General features: G+C 42.4%; 1 protein-coding gene across 1 annotated transcript in view; it reads left to right on the top strand.

Annotated features, from left to right (window-relative positions):
• ATP8A2 (ATPase phospholipid transporting 8A2) overlaps positions 1-23,579 on the top strand; it is a 608,051-nt gene that overhangs the window by 86,097 nt on the left and 498,375 nt on the right. The window contains exon 2 of the mRNA XM_059144204.1: positions 16,385-16,529. Within this exon, the coding sequence (XP_059000187.1) occupies positions 16,385-16,529 (145 nt within the window). The remainder of the gene's footprint in view (positions 1-16,384; positions 16,530-23,579) is intronic.

The raw sequence follows: 23,579 nt of genomic DNA, 5'->3' as shown, positions 1-23,579 counted from the left end.
TTGGGTGATACAATTCAACCCATTTTAAGCCCAGAAGTCCTAAAAAGGGTGATTGATTTTATTTTAGGTTCCACAGAAAGCCATCATGATATTATACTTTTAAAAGGTCGCTTTGAGTATTGTATAGAGAGTGGATTGTAAGTGGACAAGTATGGAAATAAGAAAAACAATCAATAAGAATGAGTTTTATTGCAGTAGCCCAAGAGAGAGATGCTGGTCTTAACTAGGGTTGTAGCAATGGGGAGCCAGAGGAAATGGTAAGACATGTCGGTAGATAGGATATACAAGATTAAAAAAAAAAAAAGTGAGTAATGAAATATCCCTAAGTCTTTGGCCTGAGCAATGTTTTGGATGGTGAGGGAGACTCAAAAAGGGAGGTTAAGGAAATCAAGAATTCTCTTCTGGATTTTTTTACATGGCCCTTTGTTATATGCTGACTTTGTTCTCATCTCACACCACCCTTCTATGTTTGAATAGTTACAATAAAGCCTTCATTTAAACAGTCCTGACATCTTAAGTTGCGTCACCCACCTGTAGTTTAGGGCTTTGCCCGCCCCCGCCCCACCAACCACCACCACTTCCATTAGCCGAAGATTTTAATTAAGGCATTTTGAGTACAAATGCACACACACAAAAATATGACTGCATCCTGTGGGGAAGGTGGGAGAAAGATGGATTAGGAAGTTCCTGTGATATCCAAGTGAGGACTGGTGATGGGATGATCTGGGGTTGTAGCAGCCGGCGGGGAGAGAGGTAGTTTGATTCGGGATCTGTTCCTGTTAGGAGCAGGGTAGAGCTGATGGTATTTCCTGACAGACTGGATGTGGGATGGAAAGATAAATCAAAATATTTGGGAAGTAATTGCAAGGGAGGATGCTGCACTATTTCTATTTCAGGTCAGTCCTTCCTGGAGAGATTCTGTGCCTTCCACAGTATAAAGACAATCCACTTACTCACTTTGAGTACCTGTTAAATGCCAGAGATTCTAGGGAAATGAGATAGACCTTGATTTCAAGGACCCCAAAACAGGACTTTCGGAAAGCTCAAGTTATTCTCTGAGAGGAGGAGAAAATTAAAGTCGACAGAAGAGAAAGTTCTGACAGAGAAAGTATCCAGGGGGAGGTACAAATAGGAAGCATGGTGAGTGCTGTTGGCTTTTATAAACGAGTTCCCTTATGGAGTGAAGAATAAACTTACTATTTGTCATCTTAGTCATTCTATTTGAATTATGTGGCTTCTTTTTTACAGTCATAAACTTATATTTTTATTCTCTGTACACCTTGGCAATGATAAAGCCTAGAGATGCATGTCCTATGAAATATGCAAAAAGAAGGCATTTACATAAATAATGTTTCAGAAAATTAAAGTTGAAAAATATTTTTCACATCATTAAAGTTTACACTATTTAAAGTAAATCAGGCTTTCCCCCTTAGGTTTCAAACTATATTGTTTCAGCAGAAAGTGATAAAATCTAGTCAGGAATAAAAAGATCAAGTTTGTTTTTTATTCAGTGCCTGAGTAGACAATTTTGGTATCCGGCTGCTCCTGTGCTGAGGCTCCTGCCTTGCTTCCAGCTTAGCCCTGAACTGTGTAGGCCATGATTGCCCTAAAATGGGTTTTCATAGGGAGAAAGGCATTACCAGCCATCATAGAATTTCAGTATATATGCTGTGGTCAGGGTAATGCTTCCAGTCACCGGCTAGGCTCCCTGACCTCCTCTGTGTGCTCTGCCTCAATGCCGAAGAGCCGGGGTCTAGATTTGTCTGTCTTTTGAAAGTACAGATCCAGGTGGACCTAGAAATCTGTTGAGAGGTTAATGTGACCCATGAGGAAGAGAAGCAAAAGTGGAAAAGGAAAGCATGCATGGAAAAGCATGCTCATGAGTGCAGGAGCTGGGGAAATGTGGAGAGGCTGTGTCCTGGCATGTTCTGTGTGTGCTCTCTCCTATCTGTCACTTCCCAAGTGAAGAAAGTAGTAGGAGCCATAGGTGTCTCACTGTGAGAAAGAGAACTGAGCTCTTTCAGGTGCTGCAAGTGGTCCAAGATGTCTCAAGTTTGAGCTATGACCAGACGGTAAGAGATGAGGGTGAATGAAGAGATGTTTGAATCTTAGCAACACTGGATATATTCTGGGTAAATGGGTTTTAAATAAATCATCTCTAGGTAACACATTTCAAACCATGCTCTTGAAAAACATTTGTAGTTTATTTGCATTTTTCTTAAGAAATAAGGACTTCATCAAGATGAATAGCTTCTGCGTAGCAAAGGGAACAGTCAACAAAACTAAAAAGCAACCGACAGAATGGGAGAAGATATTTGCAAATGACATATGAGATAAAGGGTTAGTATTCATGATCTATAAAGAACATATCAAACTCAACACCCCCAAAACAAATAATCTAGTCAGATGACATGAACAGACATTTCTCCAAAGAAGATATACAAATGGCCAACAGATACATGGAAAAATGCTCCGCATTACTTGGCATCAGGGAAATATAAATAAAAACAACAATAAGAAACCACCTCACGCCAGTCAGAACAGCTAAAATTAACAAGGCAGGAAACAACAGATGTTGGCGAGGATGAGGAGACTGGGAAACCTTCCTACACTATTGGCGGGAATGTAAGCTAGTATAGCCACTCTGGCAAACAGTTTGGAGGTTCCTCATGAGGTTAAAAATAGAGCTACCCTATGATCCAGCAATTGCATTACTGGGTATTTACTCCAAAGATACAGATGTAGTGAAAGGAAGGGGTACCTGCACCCCAATGTTCATAGCAGCAATGTCCACAATAGCCAAACCATGAAAGGAGCTGAGATGTCCTCTGAGAGAAGAATGGATAAAGAAGATGTGGTTCATATATACAGTGGAATATTACTCAGCCATCAGAAAGGACGAATACCTACCATTTACATCGACATGGATGGAACTGGAGGGTATTATGTGGGGAAAATAAGTCAGTCAAAGAAAGACAATTATCATATGGTTTCACTCATATGTGGAATATAAGAAATAGCGCAGAGGATCATAGGGGAGGGGAGGTAAGTGGCGGGATGGGGTAACTGGGTGATATGCACTAAGGAAGGCACGTGATGTGATGAGCACTGGGTATTAGATGCAACTGATGAATTACTGAACACTACATCTGGAACTAATGATATACTACATGTTGGCTAGTTGAATTTAAATTAAAAAAAAAAAAAGAAATGTATCTTAAGAAAATAAGTTCAGATAACCTACTCTCTCACTCCACCAACCAGCACTGGTGTTTGAAATGAATATGACAGCCTTCCACATGTGTAAGGGCTGAAGATGGAAATGGAATTATTTCCTCATGAAATATGTACTTCTGTTATTGGTCTCATTAAGCACTTGGGAGAGCGTCACTGCTGGTTTATCCTTCCATTTCTGGATCTTGTGGACTGTGTCTTTCTGGGGTATATGGGTGGCCTTTTTATTTCTGGTGCCTGATTCTTTGTTGGTTGGCTGTCTCTTTGCAATTGTTGTATGCCTCGTTTTTTTGTTGGTACATCAGTCAACCCACAGTATAGCAGTTCAGCCATTACTGTGATTATTCAAATGAAAGTAGAAACTGTTCTTTCTATGGATGGGAAAATAGACTTTGCAACCAGGATACACTAGATCTGGGGAGTATGGATACTGAGATGGGGTGAGGAGTAGGAGAGCTTTTTAGGGGAGATGCCTTTGAAAGATGCAGGGGGGTTGGTGGCGTGTTGTGGGACTGAGCCAAGAGAGCATTCTTACAGCTGTGCGGATCTGTTGCCTGCCATGGAAGAGAGGGAAGGCAGCAGAGCTGGGCTGGAAGAGCTTTGGGCTGAGATCATGGCCCAGTGGGAACCTCTAGAACCAGGCTTGGCAAGTTCCAGCCTGCGGGCCCATCACCATCTTAATGGCTTGGACTAATTACAGAACTTTTAGTACTACTTTGGTCATAGTAACATCACATTTACTGATCTTCTGGAGTAGCTGTTTTTGTGTGTGTGTGTGTTTTCTTCCCATTTTATAAGTCCATTTATCTCCTTGCAAGGAGGTCCATTTCGGAGAGGGTCCCTAAATTCTATAGTGATGTAGTTCCTTGATGAGTGCTCTCTCCCTCTACCCCAGTGTTTTCAACCACTGATACGGAGAACTGAGCTGGATTGTCAGCAGAGTAAAAGGTATTAAAAGGAAGCTCTGGAAACAATTTAGGACTCTGGTTGTGACCACGCTTGCTGCTAGTGCATCAGCAAAGGATTTGCAGTGTGGAGTATGACACAGAAACTTAGTTATGAGCCAGGATTGTATGTCAGACATTACTGAGAGCTTGGGATAATTCTGGCAGGTCTTCGTAATACTCAGTCCATTTAAATAGTGTCTTTGGTAGATTGAATTCTTGTCCCAGAGGAATATGTAATGTTTTTATTATTTGGGCCTCAAATTCTCTCCTCTTTATAGAATTTTTGGGCATAAGGATATCTACTACACAGATAGTATATTTGATTGTATTAACTTTACAATTTCATAGTCCATTGTGAAAATCCTTTCATTCAAGGGGGAACTAATTGCTTAAATGATCAGAAATCCATGGGTAAAGGAAGAGCATCAGAAAATGGAAAGTCTCTGGTCTTTCCCCTCCCTTTCAGCCAGTCAACTCCTAGGCTTTGTTCATTAATTCCTTTGATATGCTTCTAAAATCAGCTGCTGTCCTTCTGGTGCCCACAGCTCTCCAACCTACAGCTAGAGACCCTTCCTTTGCCTGAGCATTTTCCCTGATATGTAGCTCTATCATAGAATTTTTTACTCTACACCTGTGTAACTTTGTACATGTTTTCACCCCTCAGTCATCTAGCTTTTTGTACCTTATCGATCAAAACGGTCTTTCCATTCCCTGCTCTTTGCTCTGGCCTTCAGAGGCAGTGTTGTGTAGGGACGCAAAGCTAGGAGATTTTGTCATTCTTGTGTACCTGTCTGGGTGTGGAGGTGGGTAGAGCGCAGTCCTCAGAGGACATCCTAGAAGGCTGCATGAAGCGGATCACATCGTATGGCTTTGTCTTTCTCTGTGGATGTCCCTCCTCATCTTTGCCCTTTAGAGCCCTTCACGTAGAGTTCAGTTACTGGCTTTATAATGAGAGATCACCTCAATCTCTCCAACCAGTACCGCCCCCTTTGCTACTCATCTAGAAGCATTAATCTTTCTCGTAGACCCCACATACCCACAGCGTTCACTGTCCTTCCATCCCCTCCCACAGATGCTGAGGATAGTAAGATCAACAAGGCACAGTTCATACTTTCCCAACTAGAGACCTTTTCAATCAGAAAGACAAATAAACAGTAATTATGACACAGAAAATGCACACACTGGATGGTTGTATATGGCGATATAGGTTGTGTAAGACTAAGAAAAGTGCCTTCTGGAGGAATTTCCTGCCTGGTTATATCTAAGGGTCCTGTGATTAGGAGACGGACCTCTAACTCTACCTGGGGGAGTATGATGAGTGAAGACTTCTCAGAGGAGAGATAACCTGGGCTATTGCTTAAGGATGAGTTGTTGGTCGGTGGAGAACACCCTAAAAGGAAGAAAAGCCAGGTGAAAGGAAACCATGGACATTCGGTGCTATATTATTCTGCACTGATTTGTTTCCTCACCAGATTACAAGCTCTCTGAATGCAGGAGAAAGTTTTGACTTTGGCATTGTGTACATAGAATATTCGGAACCTTGGATATGTGAATGACTTCCTGTCTGCCTCTATCTTTTTGCTTGCCTGCTTGACCTACTGGTTTCTTCTACATGTTCCTGCCTTCAGGGCACTTGAATCTCTAGAGGCTTGGCTTTCCTAGATTAAGTATCCAATCCCATAATCATTACTGCCAGCGCCATGCTGCCGGTGATCCTGGTATTTGGGGGAGGTTTTTTTTTTTTTTTTTTTTTTTACTTTTATGTATTGACTTTGGTGATATGCTTTTATTTTATTTATTTTTTTTAAAGATTTATTTATTTATTTGACAGAGAGAGATCACAAGCAGGCAGAGAGGCAGGCAGAGAGAGAGAGGATGAAGCAGGCTCCCCACTGAGCAGAGAGCCCAATGCAGGACTCGATCCCAGGACCCCGAGATCATGACCCGAGCCGAAGGCAGCGGCTTAAGCCACTGAGCCACCCAGGCACCCTGGTGATATGCTTTTAGTTAAAGAAAAAAATAAACTGAAACCTAATAAGGGTAAAAGATAGTCAACAAATATTTGCCTAATTTAGGAAACTCCTAGAAGACCCTCCCCCCACTTATTTATGATGTAGGTCCTGTAAATGACTTGTACAGTAAGGAACAAAATTCAACTTGTAGTTACTGAGCTAGTTGGTAAATTACTCCATTCTCATTACTTCCAAAGTGGGCATGGTCCTTGTGATTGTTTTGAGAATGAAATGGGTTAATATACATGGAGTGTATATTACACCAGGCTAAACAAAAGATTGTTGTGCTTCTTTCTGTAACTATTTATGACCTCTCAGTGACTTAGTGAAGGCAGCTAATTGGTTTGGCGATGCCTGTGGGTGGAGGATGCTGGGGAGTTAACGGACTCCATCTGCATCTCTTTGGCTTCGCTCCTCCTTCTCAAAGATTTTTCCACATTTGGAACTTTCTCACTTCTGTGTCTGAGAAGAAACGTGATACACAAAATGTCACATCAACAAGAAAGTCAGGAAAAGCCATCACACTGGAAAAGAATGTGTTGTATCAGTGCAATCGGGAATAAAATTGGCCTCCTGGTTGACTCTTTCAGGTCTGATAGTGTGTAATTTTGGAGGTGACATTAAGATTGTTGATAGAAATAAAGGGTGTTAGGGTCACATGACTAGTGGTAAAACGCAAACCTGACAGGCAGATTTACATGTGCTATGGGACGGTAGTTGGGGCAAATGAATGTGCCTTTCTCTTGTATCTGACCTTTGATTTCCATGCCTCCACCTCCCTGGGATAGTTTAGAAGATCTGCACAGAGAACTATCAAGGTGTCTTCTTCACCTTATCCCTCTCAAAAATAGCAGTGACAGGCAAGCTAGCCTTTTGTTTATGAGGAGATTTTGTAGATTACAACAGACTTAGAGGGCTTGACTGTAAGCATGTTCTGCATTGAAGAAGAGCTATCTCAGTGGGTTTGTAAAGGGTTGTTTGGGATCCAGAAAGAGAATGATGTCAGGGACGTACATGAAGGAGCTTACCTGTCCTTTTGCTCTTCAGGAGGTGGAAGGGAGAGAAGTGGCAAGAAAAGACATCAATCTGAAAAGAAACATCTTAATTTTTTTCCTCTCTGGGGGCAGTTTCCCCAATCAAAGGGAGACATGTGATATACCCGAGGATAAAACTGGGTAAGGCGAGGTCTCATTTTCCTGACTTGCCCACCTATACTTTTCATGTGGTCTGGGAACAGATTTAAAAGCTAGTGGGCCTTCCAGGGGCTGATCCTGGCATGGCTGCTGATAGGGGGCTGATGACCATGAGCAAGAGAGGTATTGGTCACTAATGACACTGGACAGGTGGGTTAGCTGTGAGACAACATGTAGTGAATCTACCCCCTCCCTCCAACCACTGGCCACAGACACTGTGTGTCTTCCAAATGCTGAGGACAGGCAAAACACCTTGGGAGAAAACTGCACCTCTCCTAGGAGAGTCACTGTTCAGAGACTGCATTCATGTGTACTGAATCGCAATTTTTAAGGTTGATGTCCTTAACTTGCGCCCAGTTTCCTGGCCCCAGGAGTAATGAGTATCTCTCCTAGCAACACAGGGTGTTGCTACAGAGAAGCCACGGGACTTGTGTTTCAAGCCTCAGCCAATCCAGTCCGTATAGAATGATCCTCTGAACTGAGTATTGTAAAATCTAGCATTTCTTTTTGGTTGGTGAGCTTTTACATATTAAAGATATTTCCTTGAAAACACATTTGCCTTTTCTTGTATTTGAATTAGTTAAATGATCTAAGGTGTAAAAACAGGTTTCGAGAAAAAGAAGGCTGATTGGCATTGCTGCACTTACTGGAAAGAACGCCTCAGATTACCGTGTCTCCACTTTCACCCATGGTGCCAGAGCCAACGAGATTGTAAATAAATTATCACTGGCACGTGTCTTGGCTCACACGCCGTGGTTCCTGGGACGCTCTTTTCCACACAACCCAATTAGACTGCCATACTTGTTTTTGTAAGTCTGGTTCAAATGCTTCCCCCATGAAGTTGCCCCGCTCTTTGGCCGTAGATGAGACTGGCAGTCTTCTCTGTCCTCTGGGTTCTCCTTTTCCTTGGTCTCATTGATTTCTGTTGTTTCTCCTAGAGCTTAAGTTCGTGGCTTAAACTGCATACCTTTCCCTCCCTCTACCTGGCAAAATGCCTTAGATCTAGGAAGGGCCCAATCTGTGCTTCAATAAATTCAACACCCAACAGTATTTAAAATCCTAAATAGTCCAGGGCCAGTTACTTCCCCTCTCACTTTCTCTATCCCTGAAAAAGAGACAAGAGAAGCCAGTAAGTATTGGCAGCAAAGAGTGTCCCTCTCTCTTTGTGTTTCTTTTTAATCCTTGGGTAGAAATGGATTACAGTTGCTGTATTCGGAGAAATGTGGTTTGTGCCAAGTGGGGTCTAGAAAAGACCTCCAAAATGTGTCCGCCAGGGCTGGAATAATCACATCACGCATTTGCACTGCATTTTCATTGTGTGTGTTTGATTAGGAGGAATAACCAGCTCAAGTGCTTCCCCAGCTGCCGGACTGCTTTCTGTTGTGTTCTGAAGGATTATGAAACATCTTCGTAAATATAGAGTAGAGGCCAGAGTTGAACTTGAACACCTTTAGGGAAGCGGAGGGGACACACACACACACATGCCTCTTGTTATGAAGCTCTACGATGATTGTCCTGTTTTCCAGGAAATTTTTCTAGAGGTAGAGAGAACCATTTTTCACATACTTTTAAAGTACCTAAAAAATTAGGAGAAAATACAAAGTTAACTTAACTCCAGTAACAAAAGCCCAAAGACTTGGATATTCTGTTTTGTTGATATGGAAGGTAGTTATTATTTCCTTGAAGTGGAAGTTGGCATGTAATCATTTTGTTAGCTGTGAAAGAACTTAGTTTTTATGAAGAGTCAGCAAACTATAGCCTGTGGGCCAAATCTGGCCCATGAGAGAAGAATTGTTACCTTTTTAAGATTTTTATGTTTAGGGCGCCTGGGTGGCTCAGTGGGTTAAGCCGCTGCCTTCGGCTCAGGTCATGATCTCAGGGTCCTGGGATCGAGTCCCGCGTTGGGCTCTCTGCTCAGCAGGGAGCCTGCTTCCCTCTCTCTCTCTCTACCTGCCTCTCTGCCTGCTTGTGATCTCTCTCTGTCGAATGAATAAAATCTTTAAAAAAAAAAAAAGATTTTTATGTTTAAAAAATAGAGGTCATATGTAGATCAAAGCCTAAAATATTTACTGTCTGACCCTTTACAGAAAGTTTGCCAATCCTAGATTTAGACCATTGATTTCTGTTTTGTGGATGAAGAAACCAGGGCTCAAATGCTGTCCTGACTTGCCGAAGCTCATAGAGGCAGCCTGTCCTAATGGACGGAGCCTTGGATTCAAGTTTCTGCAGATCTGGCTTCTCATCCTACCTTGGGTCTGACCTAGTATACTTCTGTGATTGTTTGTAAAGTCTCCCTTTTGGTTCTGTCATTCTAGAGTTCACAGAGTAATGTCTGCAATTGTGAGGCCAGAGTTAGCTCAGACCTTTTAGGTTAAGGGCACAATTTTCTAGGAGACCTTCTTTACTTCAGACAGCAGCTGCAATCTCTGGGATACCTTGGCCACCTGTACTTCTGACCAAATAGTTACAAATGCAAGGATTCCCATTACTTCTTTGGTTTCAATAATAAACTAGAAATACTGAGAACTCAGAAAGTCATTATACTCAGAATTACAGGTTTTATCCTAAAGGATACAAATCAGGACCAGCCAAATGGAGAAAGACCACAGGGAGAGGTCTGGGAGGATTCCACATATGAAGTTTCCATGTCCTTAGGGCCTGTCACTGAACTTTGGTGTCCATAGTTTTTAATTGGGGTTTCATTACATACACATTATTAATCGGATCATTGGTCACATGTTTGAATTCCAGTCTCTGGTCCCCCTTCCTCTCCAGAGTTGGGAGGTCAGACCCCAACCCTCTAAACACATGGTTGGTTTTTCTGGCAAGGTCAACCCCCATTCTAAAATGGTCTAGGGGCCCACCAGGGTCACCTCATAAGCATAAAAGTGGGTGTGGTCCCCGGGGCCCACCATGAATAACAAAGACACTCCAGTCACTGGGATGGTTCCAAGGCAGCAGAAGCTTACCCAGAAAGCCAGGACAGAGACCAGCCAAATTCTCTGTCTTACAACAGTGTCTAACCAAATTCTGACTACCCACAGAGCTAGTTGCAGAGGTTCTAGGAAAAGGTTCACCACTTTAATAGGTTTCTGATTTAGCAAGACTAGAGTATTTCTTTCCCAAGAATTTCTACTGTGAGACAGTAAAACTTCTTTGCAAGGGAAGTGGACTAGATAATTTACCAGCATCTTCTGGAGTTCTGAGTTAGAGAAAAATGCTGCAGTTCAGAGTGAAGGGTTTATTTCTGTGTTGCTTAAAGCAATGAAATACTTAGTAAAAATTGGCCTGACAATAACTCCCCTTTTGTGTTCAACTCTTTGAGGTTCTTAACTTCCTGGACTAATTTTATTCATGCTAATATGTATGTTATATAAATAGTCATAAAATAATATCTACTTAATTAGTATTAAGTATTATTTAATATTTAATATTATTAAATTTCTGAAACCTGTTAAGATTTCTCATTCTCTTCCCAGAACAATCTCCATGGAATTAATTTATGTAATGAGGAGACACGAGGCATTGTCCTTACTTCTATCTGCTCACCTGCCAGTGGGAAGTCTAGCACTGTCCCTGCTTCCTAGCTAGTGACTTCACCTCCCTGTTGCCACAGACAGGCTGTGTGAGTGGAATGAGAAATTTGAGCCAGGACATGAACAAAGTGAGTCAGAGGAGATTCACAGGCAAGCTAGAGCCGCAGTGTGGCTTGGGGCCCGTGGAAGAGTAGTGGGTGTCAGTGGCATGTGCATGAGAACTAGCCTGCTTTCCTCTGCCCCTTCCCGAGTCTTCATCTATCCTTGTAGAGAATGCCCTCCACCAGGAGACTGTGCTTATCAACCATCTCTGTTTCTTAGAATTCTTTCTCCTATCCTGGCAGAAAGTCTCAAAGGAGGAGGGGCTTCTTTATTTAGCTGATCACCTTCCAGCTCTTTCTGGGTTTATCTAAACCTAAATGTGCCATGCAGAGGTTCCTCTGTCAGATCTGGCTTCCCTGGGTGTGGGTTGTGGCATTTCAGGGCTCCTGTGTCAGACGCAACTAAAACCTTACCTCCCCTTGCCCCCCCCACCAGGGTGATCTATATGTGAATAGATATTTCTCCCTCCTTGTTAGCCTTACTTGCTCATCTGTCTTAAAGGGAAAAGTAGGTTCTCTGTGTGCTCCCTTACAGTATTGGTTAACATTTCTGGTTATTCAGGGTGGGTCATGGACCCGAAGACCCTAATATAGCTAGCATCTAGGAGGGGAATTTACCCAGAATCCACAAAGTTGTTGTGACCGTTTCTGTTGCTCTCCATGAAACAGCTTCATCTTCATTCTGAAAGAAACCCTTACTCCCCGGTCTACGCCAGGGGTAGAAGATGCTACGAGACCCAGAGAGTGTATGTTCATAGAGCAGCCATATACAGAAACCATCTTCTTTAGGTCCCCTGTCCTTTCCAGAAGACTCCTAATTGTTCAACTTAGAGCAAGTAACTGTCCTCAGGACAGAGAGCTGTGATGGATGAAGGGGATTGCATTTTATAGACCTGTCTGGGGGCTCCCTGGCCTATATGTGGGAGGGGAAGGGTACAGTTACCAGATAAGGGAGTCTGGGCTTCTGCAGCTGGCTAAGCATCCTCAAAAGGGACCTGCTACATTAGCCCTTTATTTGTCTGTATTTACAGACTGCCTACTGCTTTGGCATTATTTGGGATGATGGTGCTAAAGCCATGAGCAAGACGAAGTCCCCGCCCTCATGCCCTTGGCTGTCCTCTTTCTTGTCTGCGTCTTCATTTTGTAGTAGGAAGCTTGGTGCTTGTCCATTTGCTTACTCTTGTTTCTCTTTATCCTCTTTACTTTGGTTTCTTTCTCAACAGATATTTATTGAACTCCCACTGTCGGCTGACACTGTGCTTGTTTGTATGGGGGAGTGGTAAGCATCTACTCTAATTTTGCCTGGTGGTATTTTCAAAATGCATTAGCTCAGGATTCATCTCATGAGTCTGAATTTGAAACCTTAGTCATAATGTGCTTCACTATATATGGTATAGTGTTTTCTTTAGGCAATACATTTTCAACAGATGTGTGATATTTTGAAAAGATTAATGTTTTTCTCCAAAGCAGGATTGGGTCAAGATGAGGCCACTGAGGTAGAAGAAAGTTACCAGAGTCTTAGGTAGGAGGGAACTATCATGATTGCTACCTAGAAGAACATTCTAGGACTCTCCCTGTTGTAATATAGAAGGGTGAGCCGGCTTCATGTATGGTAGATGCTTGGGAGACACTATTTCATGCAATTCTATTACTAATGGTATAACTGTTTTGTACCCCAATATTTGTTATCCTACACTTACATTCTTGTTTGGGAAAACTGTTTCCGTTCTTATTTCTATAAGTAGTGCTTTTTTTGTCCCAATCATCTCTTCTTCAAATCCCAATTACCCAATGTTTTTTTTTTTTTTTTTTTTTTTTTTTTACTGGCCCACACACTCAGTCCAAAAAAAGTCTTACAGGGCTCTCTTCTGAGGTGGTTCTTCTGTCCGTGTTTTTTGCCCATTCTCCATTTAATTTTTGCTTTTTAACATCTTGCTTCTAGATGTGGAATTAATTTCCTACCTGATCTCTTTACCTACAAAGTCTCCCCTCTTTTTGCTCCTACTTGTCTATCACTGCCAATTGTATTTTTCCTCTGCTTAGAAACCATCTGGGACTTCATTTGACCTTCAGGATGTAGTTGAAGCTTCTTTGCCCGGCATTTAAATCCACCCCAGTTTTTTCGTCTCCCCACCCCACTGCCCTCCCCCATCCCCCCAAGACCCTCACTGCTCATTTTTGTTTGTTTGGTTCAATTGGTTTCATATACATCTTGTCTACTTGGGCCTTTGCCTAAGCTCTTTCTTCTTCCCTCAACTATCCTTGACCTTCTCTTTCCTAATAGAAACCTTACCCATACTTTAAGGCTTTCATCTCTGTCCTCAAACTCTGTTCTGACCAGTTCTCCTCAAGCATGAACAGGCTGCTGACTCCTGACCTTTCTTGGCACCTTCAAGCCCACTCTTAGTCACTTGTCATGAACTGTCTCTTATTGGTAACCATGGTTATACCTTAGCCTTAAACTGGTTAAAGTTTTTGATAGCAGGAGCCAGATCTCTTGTTTTTTTTGTGTTCCCAGCAGCATATAAACAAGTGATTCTCAACTGTGGCTGCCCTCTCCTATCTCTTAAGTTACATCATCATCATTATTATTATTATTATTATTTAAGTAGGCTCCACACCCAGCATGGAGTCCAACATGGGGCTTGAACTCACAACCCTAAGATCAAGACCTGAGTTGAGATTGACAGTCAGGGCCCTACTGATTGAGCCACGCAGCACCCCCCTCCCCTTTTTTGTTACTTTAAAGCATAGTAAAACTAGGCAGAATCTGGGAGGTTGGGCCCAGGATTTAGTTAATTGTGGGAGCTCCATTGGTGGTGGCACCATGCAGTAAGGGTGGAGAGCCACTGAGTGAACACAGTGTAAGCAATGAACTATTAATTTTTTAAAAGATTTTATTTATTTATTTGACAGAGAGACAGTGAGAGAGGGAACACAAGCAGGGGGAGTGGGAGAGGGAGAAGCAGGCTTCTCGCTGAGCAGGGAGCCCGATGTGGGGCTTGATCCCACATCCTGGGATCATGACCTGAGCTGAAGGCAGATACTTAATGACTGAGCCACCCAGGTGCCCCGCAATGAACTATTCTGACCCATACGAGTATATGGCCTTTGAGCCCTCTGTGCATATCACTGCATCTCTGCCTGGAGAATTCAAAGCAAGGCTTTGTAAGAAAATGATTTATTCTATTAGCAAATATGAATGCCCATTATGTGCCAGGCACTGTCGTAGGTGTCGAGATCACTGTAGTGCACAAAACATGTTCTGTTGTCCTGGAGCATCTGCCCTTGGCCTTGGGAAGCTAGACTAGATGAATAATGTCAGGTAATGATGATAAATGCTGGAGACAAAGCATAATAAGTGGGCCAAGAGAAAAGCAGTATTTTTATATAGGGAATATTTTTGAAACTAGCCTATGTGCCTTAAATCAGCAAATGCTTTATTTATTTATTTATTTGAGAGATTGAGTGTGCAGAGCAAGAATGAGAGAGCACAAGGAGGGCCAGGGGCAGAGAGAGAAACAGATTCCCCACCGAGCAAGGAGCCCAACATGGGGTTGGATCCCAGGACTCTGGAATTATGACCTGGACCGAAGGCAGACATTTAACTGCTGAGCCACCTAGGTGCTCCAAATCAGCAAATGCTTTAAAACCCAGACCAAGAAACAAACTGAGGGTTTTAGAGGAGAGGTGGAGTGGGAGGATGGGTGAGCCTGGTGGTGGGTATTAAGGAGGGCACGGATTGCATGGAACACTCTGTGTTGTACATAAACAGTGGATCTTGGAACACTGCATCAAAAACTAATGATGTATTCTATGGTGACTAACATAACACAATAAAAATTAAAAAAACAAAAACAAAAACCCAGCCTTCTCTGACCGAGGTTTGAGAGCCTGAACTCTCAGGCCAGATAGGCTTGAAGTAGGGAGTTTTGCTCTCTGCTGTCCCTTGTCTGTAAGTTGAGGGTAGAGTAGTTCCCCTCTCTCCCCAACTCCAGAAGCCAGAGGAACCCGGGAGGTTGGAGCCTGGAGGAGGGTGGGGATCTGAGGATACAGTCCCTTAATGGGGAATAGCCAGGTTGGTGTGGCCAGGGACCCAGCTACGAATACTCTCCGGGGTAGTATGTCAGCTCTCAACCGATTTCACGTTTTGGTTGTCCCCTCTTGTGATAAAAATTATAATAGGATTATAATCACTGAAAAAAGATGACACACTTCAATAGCCAAAATTTTCTATTTCAAGATTTTTCCCTGTCAGTGAATATTTGTTGTAGCTGTGAAGTAGACGGTGACTGAAATGAGATGTCCGTTTCCCAAACAGGAGACATCATTCATCTCTTTGATAGGTGGAAAGCGTGGCAGATACTAGAGTGGAAACAACGTGAGGAAAAGGAGAGGAGGCTGTATAGGCATTTCTTTCTCTGTGATCCTTTGCTTCAGGCACCCCTCCCTGAAGGTCCCTTCTTGAGGTGGGTTGCCCCTTGTGATGCTGAATACCTCTTGTTGGAGATGGGGTTGATCAGCTGTGTGTGCACTCAGGTGTAGCCATGTGAGTAATGGGCACATCATTATCTTCCAAGCCAACACCTCCCTGCCTAAAGGTTATGGGGAGGTTGAGCTCTCAGAGAAGCTTGACTGTAGGACCGAAATCAACTCTTAAGGAGACAGACCTGCTTGTGTCTTAACCACAGACACCTAACCCGAGCAATGAAATGAAAGATCCTGCATCCCTCAGGTTGCCGGGCGTTTCTGGGGAGAAAAGCAGCTGGTGCATTCAGGATCTCTGTGGAGCCAAGCCCATCACCCAGAGGGTTGGGAATATCGTTTGTAGGGCATGGAGATGTGCTTTCACCATCCTTTTATGCGGTGACTGAATGCAGGGCACATCCCCTTTGCCGGTGTCTTTGTCCCAAGCACAATCAAAGCAGCCCAGGAAACCGAGTTCCGGAGCGCAGTCCCTGGGCCCGCAGGGGGAGCTCACCGGGGGACGAGGCGGGAGGCCCCAGCTCCGCGGTCCCCGCGGCCCCTCCCCGCCCCTGCAGCCCGCCGCGGTGCCCCTGCCAGCCGGGCCTCACGCTGCAGCCGCGCGGGAGGGGGCGGGGCGGAGTTGGCGGAGGCAGAGGCTCCCTCCTCGGCGCCCAGGGGACCAGGGCGGGGGTGGGGCGCGGGAGGGGGCGGGGCGGAGCCGGGAGCAGCCGCGGCGGCAGGTCTCCAGGGGGAGCCAAGGTACATAGGCGGGCCCGGCAGCGCCCAGAGCATCCTTCCCAGCTGGTCCCCGCCCGCCAGCAGCCCGCGTTCGCTGCCTCTCGCCTGGCGTGACTTCTTTGTGTTTTGTTTTCTGCCCGCGCCCCATCTCTGCAGGACCTGTTCGTCCTTCTTCGGGCTACAAGAAGGCAGAGGATGAGATGTCCCGGGCCACGTCTGTTGGAGACCAGCTGGAGGCACCAGCCCGCACCATTTACCTCAACCAACCGCATCTCAACAAATTCCGTGACAACCAGATCAGGTAGGGGAAGGCGGCGGAGAGACGCAAGGACATTTAATTCACAGCTGGGATGGGGTTCGTCTTCCTCTTGGTAGCTTTTCCACACACCTAGTCAGCCCCCACCCCTCTCTCTTCCGCCAGCCCCTTCCTTTCCCCACCCCCTCCCCGTCCCCTTAGAGCCTGGCGGTCTCTACCTGCGCTTCCAATGGGGTCGTGTGAATACAGCCTTTATCTTTCTCTCCGTGGGATCTGTTCTGGGCTCAGGCTTTCCGTGAGACCTAAGGAAGTTTTTATTCTTGTGTCCCTGACAAAAATGAGGTCTCTTATCTTTTCGTCCCTGGGCTCCCTTCCAAGAATTCCTCCTAGCCCTGTTCTAAGCCAAATGACAGCTCACCTTTTCAATTTGCAGACCATAATGTGGGGAATTGCTTTATAAAGGAATCCCACAGGTCACAAGGACTCGCATTCAGCCCTACCTGGTCCCCAACATTGGTTATGAGGTCTTTATTTGCTGGGAAACTTTGCCTAGAGTTAGCTTTCATCCATCTCTCCGCTAATATTTAAGTATCTACTTTATGGCTGGGCTACTGTGTTAGATGCTTTAGCTGTACTAGATCAGGGAATCCTCGTAACCTCTTGAAGGCATTACCTTCACATCCGGAAACGGAGATAGAAAGATACTAAATAATGTACCTGTGGTGATATAGCTACTGAATAATAGAGCTGCAAGGAGCACCCACCTTCTCTTACTATAGCTTAGATTCTTTCTGCTGCGCAAGGCTAGATCTTTAGGCATGGGCGTTGGTACTTTTTCAAATTTCATTAAACTTTCAGACTTAGACAAATTTACCTGAGTGACTTCAGAGGATGTAGTTCTGTGAATGGCTCAGAACTCCATGCTCAGATGTAGACAAGTTAAATGATCTGGTTACACATGGATTATTGACGAGCTTGAATTCAATCCGGTATTTCTGGAAAGCTCTGGTTAAATCTTCGTTGCATGTTTAAGTATTCCATTACAGCATTGATGCTTATGTGGGATGCTTAGCCTGACATCTGAATTGAAAAGGTTTGGCTGTTGGGCATGATTATAGCTTGATAGAGTTTGTGGTAGAAGAGTGGTGCATTTAAATGGAGGTGATACCCTCACTTATTAAGGGAGTGTTAGGTTATCCTGGCTTTATTTTCGGTTTTAAGAATGACCATTGGAACATGTTCTTTACTTCAAAGTGTAGCCTACAAGAGTAGCTGGGCCCATTGAAGAAAGAGTAGCTGAGGGCCCATTGAAGAAAGAGTGGCTTGGTTTAAAATACGGAGCATGTGCCACAATGAATTATTACTTCACACACTCACATGGCTCTAATCAAATAGATAACAGGCATTAGGTGTTGGCGAGCATGGGGAGAAATGGAAGCCCTCTGTATACGTTGATGATGGGAATGAATAACGGTGCAGCTGCTTTGGAACACAGTTTGGCAGTTCCCCAAAGGGTAAATGTGTAATTACCATAAGACCCACCAATCCTTCTAGCTATGTCTACCCAAGATCAAAGAAAACCTGTGTGCACACAAACACAGTTACACAAATGATCGGAGCAGCATTATTCACGATGTGGAACAACCTAATACCATGTGGTCTGTCCATACGATGGAATACTACCGGCCGTAACAAGGGCCAGAATAGAGATACATGCTACAATAGGGGTGAGACCTAAACATCGCACTAAATGAAAGAAGCCAGGCAGGAAATGTCTACAAGAGGCAAATCCATTGAGACCTAGATGAGTGACTGTTAGGGCTAGGGTAGCGGGAAAAGACTGAGAAATGGGAGTGATGGCTAATGTACGTGGGGTTTCATTCTGAGGTGGTGATTGCTCAACTCTGTGAACGTACTTAAAACAGTCTGGAATCCTTTATTGCCAATACAGTTTCATTTCTTCATTCCTTATATCTATTTCTATTCAATTGCTTTTATTTTTTTTTTTTTTTTTTTTTTTTTTTTTTTAAAGATTTATTTATTTATTTGACAGAGAGAGATCACAAGTAGGCAGAGAGGCAGGAAGAGAGGCAGGCAGAGAGAGAGGAGGAAGCAGGCTCCCTGCCGAGCAGAGAGCCCGATGTGGGACTCGATCCCAGGACCCTGAGATCATGACCTGAGCTGAAGGCAGCAGCTTAACCCACTGAGCCAGCCAGGCGCCCTATTCAATTGCTTTTAAAAATATGGAAAGGTTACTTTATAAAAGATTATATCCTGTCTTTTTTCTTTGCTTGATTTTGGGGTTCAGGAAATTTATAAATACAGTACTATGCTATATATTTCACTATATGCTAGTCTTTGAATAGTAAATGTGTTAGGGTAATACACACGCACAATATAAGGATGCAGAATTGAATTTTTTTCTTTTGAAGAATTTTCTTTTTAAATTTTAAGATGTTTTCAGGTAATATTTTTACTTAATTCCTCTTATTTTCTTTGATTTTAGTATCCATTTAAGCATGCTTAAAGTTGGGAAAATAAGGGTCTTTGTTTTATTTACATTTTCCATTATATGGAAGGTGAAGATTTTTAAGAGCCTTGGTAATGTGGCTTTACTACTTGTTCTGTAATCCAGTGCAAAGCTGACTTTTGAGGCTGATTTTGTTATCTGATTTTTCAAGTGGCTACCTGTTGTATATTTCCATTTGTACATTTTTGGAGTGGGGGAGGAATAAGTATGGGAATATACAGTGGAGTTGGCTAGGAATAGAGTACGCAGCTACCAACTATTGTATTTAAAGTCTTGTATAAGAGTATAATTGCATTAGTTGCAATATATCATATTAAATATTCATATAGTTTCTGAGTTCATGGCATATACTATGAACATGAGTTTCAGAATACACTGAATAGGGTCTAAGAAATTAAAATGTGGCCCTTGCTATTTTATAAAATGACTTCTGAGTATTTGTTTCATCTCCATTCTATATTTGGGAGAATTACCAGTGGTAATGTGACTTCTAGTTCATTAAGGAACTGATTATAAAACTTGGTATTAAAGCTTAAGGATTTTACAGAATGTTGAGCCACATTATTTTTGTACTTTAATATTGCTGAAGTCAAGTCTTATAAAAATATTAATTATCTTAGTAACACTTTTTTTCTGGGCCATGAAAATTTGCTAAAAGTTGATAAAACTATTCAAGGGAATATTTTCATAAAAGGGAGTTGATAAAATTATTTTTTTCTGCATTTTTCTTGAAAAAGGGTTTCTTTCTTTCTTTCTTTCTTTCTTTCTTTTTTTGAAGCAGGGGTATGGAGTATTTATCCCAGAGCATTTGCTTCTAAATCAATTTTTGAAAAGAAGAGACTGACTGGGACAGATCCAGGGGTCAAGGGTATACCTCAGGAAGCTGGTGTTCTTACTGCCTTCCCACCCTAAGCCCTCTCTGGCTCGGAGCCTTGGATCATGGTCATTGCACTGTGACTGCCTTTACGGGTACCTGGCATTTTGACTTCAGAAAAGGGATTAAAGTTTGCTAAGGAGGGACGTGGTTGTCAGGTACTATGGAAGGTTGGTGAAGGGTTGAATGGTACAATTCAAGACAGGCACTGAACGGCTAGGGTTAATGTTTCAACTAATGTATCCGATAAAGAGGCTGGGCCTGGTGAGTAGGAGTAAGTTGCTGCTGGAGTTGACTGTGGCCTTGGCACCCTTGGGAGAATGCCAGCCATCGTAATTCCAAATCTCAAGCAATTCCTTGAAATTCTAGGGGGGTCTGCCCCATGTCAGTAGCTGTCTCTCTAAACCTTGCTCTTGTTCTTGACACTGAAAATAACACCAGTGATTGATTTGAAGCTGTGGTAGGTGTAAGTCAATTTTAGAACATTATTGAAGCCAGTGAATTTGAGTTATTGTAATCATGAAGAAATAGACATGGTCTTTTTCTCTTAAGCACTAGTTTTTCTAGGGCCTTAATTATGAAGACAATCACCCCCTTCTTCATCCTTTAGAAATAGGAAGTTATTAATGGAATATTATAATGTACATATATATGTACATATATATACATACATATATATGTATATATATATATAAATATGTAGTATTGTGTATTGTGTATATGTCCACCTAACTGGTGGGGATCTTTTTTGTGGTGTACAATCTCCTCTTAAATATTTTTAATAGCTTTTGGAGATATACTTTATATACTGGATAATCCATCTACTTGAAGTATACAATTTAACATCTTTTAGAATATTCAGAATTGTACAACCATCACCACAGTCAATTTTAGAACATTCTAATCACTTCCAGAAGAAATCCCATGCCCTTTAGCTGCCCTCTTCCTACCTCTTCTTCCTCCAGCCCTGAGCAGCCACTCATTTCCTTTCTATCTCTGTAGATTTTCCTGTTCCAGACATTTCATATGAATGATATTGTTTCCTCTTTAGTGTTTTAAGTTAAATATTAAATGCTTATGGAAAGCTTGCTATTTAGAGCAACCTGGTGGTGAATCTTTAGTTTTTACATATAAATTTAAAAAAATGTTTAAAGTCAAAAGTTTTTTTTCCAGAAAATATCTTGAATCAAGTATATCTTGATCAAAATCAAAAAAAAATCTTGATCAAAGCATGAGCAAATGGATTCAATTAAGATCAGGTGTATGCAATATTTTAATGTGATTATCAGCATGCCATTTGGAATAGTGAGTTTCAAGGCTATGAGGCAGTTTGAAATGAGGTCTTCAAAGCAAGTTGGGAATGTTTACAGATACTGTTTTGAATGAGTCATTTCAGGTGGGAGTTCTAGCTAACAAAAATCTTCATTAAACCAATAACTTGGGCTTTGTCAAGCTATTGCATTTCTTCTGGGTTTGTTTTAAAGGAAAATTGTTTAATATTGTTTTTGCTAAGATAAGTTTTTTTTTTTTAAAGATTTTATTTATTTATTTGACAGACAGAGATCACAAGTAGGCAGAGAGGCAGGCAGAGAGAGAGGTGGAGGCAGGCTCTCTGCTGAGCAGACAGCTTGATGCAGGGCTCGATCCTAGGCCCCTGGGATCATGACCTGAGCCGAAGGCAGAGGCTTAACCCCCTGAGCCACTCAGGATAAGCCCCCTAAGATAAGTTTTAAATAGAATTTTTGCCTTTCCAGAAAAAGAAATTGAGCACTGTATGGTAGGTTTGGCACTTTCAAAGTTTTGCAGTATTGTGCTGGGATCGTAATGACTGAGGGGGCACGTTTGTCTTACGGAATGAAGGGCACAAAATCTTCAAATGCCAGCTTGTGCATGAATAGTGGTGGTAGATGACATATATTGTTCTAGGCCTAATATTACTGAATGCTGAAAGGATGCATGATTCTTTTCCAAAGTCTGAGGAATTTAGGTAGCATCTGGTTGTAGTACATAGGCTGCTTAAAACTTAATAAAAAATACCAAGGTCCTGGTAAGAATCATAACATCCCTTTGATTCATGTAAAGATGATTGTTTGAACAACCAAAGTTTACATATCTGAGACAGCTATTTCTGTCAAGGTTGGCAAAGGTAAAATACATAAAAATCCTCATCAAGAGTAATTTCTGGGGCACCTGGGTGGCTCAGTCAGTTAAGTGTCTGCCTTTGGCTCGGGTCATGATCTCAGGGTCCTGGGATTGAGCCCCTCACTGGGCTCCCTGCTTGGCGGTCAGTCTGCTTCTCCCTCTGCCTCTCCCTCTTTGCCTCCCACTTACACTCTTGTGCTCTCTTACTATCTCTCTCTCAAATAAATAAAGAAAATCATTTAGAAAAGACAGTAATTTCTGTTGAACGCATTCCTGTTACCTACCTCAAAACTGCTTCAGGATGTTTTATTTCCACTGCTTTTATTGATCCATTTATATATTTTAATTTGTGTATATTGAAGATGTACAACTTGATTTGATGTGTGTATACACAGTGAAATGATTAGTTAAGCTAATCTCCTCTCCTCACTTAGGGACCATTCCCTCATTCATTTCTTCATGTTTTAGTTTAGAGGTCGATACACTAGGTTAATCTCCAAACCAGGCTCTGTATTTTCTGCACGTGAATGACACTGCATGTTGGGAGTTCTTAATTGGCACATACCAGCAGCAACTAATGCCATAGAAGATTCTTGTAATTAGAACACTGTCAGGTTTACACTCTTGGATGAGGCTTTTGAGGCATGGTACAGATAAAAATACTCAAATTGGGGGACCTTTAGCACTATATTTCTGGTAACCATTGAAAGCATGAGCTTTCCTGAAGTGTATTTTTAGAGACAGAAAAAATCGTGTCAGCCTTGGGCCAGTTTTGTATTCGATGTTTCTACGGAAACAGCAAATATCTAGGAGAACAGATTCACATGGTAATTTCTTTAACAAGTTGACCCTTATATAGGTGGATATGGAACGTACCTTGTACTTGATCAAAGACTCGTCTGTGCCCTTCTCATTGATGAAAATAGGCAAAGGCATTTGGTTTGAGAGTTTTAGTAACTTATTTCCCTTGTCTCCTACTCCCAAATTTTATTAAGTCTTACTGTCTTCTGTGAGCTTGTGAGCATTTCTGATTCTTACTGAATAAAAAGAATTGAGTATGAGGATTTGTGAAAAACAAAATTGAACGAGAATTAGAGAAGGCTAAGGACCCAGGACAACTGAATGTAGTGTGAGTTCTGAATCAGATCTTGGAACAGAAAAAGTACAAAGTGTAAAGACTGAACTTTGAATACATGATGTACCTAGATTAGTATTGTGTCAGTGTTATTTTCGTGTTTGCTTTAGTGATTTTCTTGAGGTAAGTAACATCCAGTGTTATCGGTTTTGATCCTTATGCTATGGTCCTATTAACACTGTGGGGAAACTGGGTGAAGGGCACATGGCGACTCTTTGTACTATGTTTTGCGACTCTTTTGTAAGGACAAACTTACCTCAAAATATTTGAAAAACTAACTGGAATTGTCTGTGAGAACAGGAACCGAATACTACACTCCCATTTTTGTGTTGGTGCTTTGGGAAATGTTCGGGTCCTTTTTTGGAGACAGACAGGGATAAATAATGGTGGGAGGAGACTGAGTCCTTCTCTTGA

This window comes from Mustela lutreola, chromosome 13, assembly GCF_030435805.1.
Source record: "Mustela lutreola isolate mMusLut2 chromosome 13, mMusLut2.pri, whole genome shotgun sequence".
NCBI classification, from domain to species: Eukaryota; Metazoa; Chordata; class Mammalia; order Carnivora; family Mustelidae; genus Mustela; species Mustela lutreola.
Note: the sequence above shows the minus strand (reverse complement) of the source record. Positions and strands in the feature narration are given on the sequence as shown.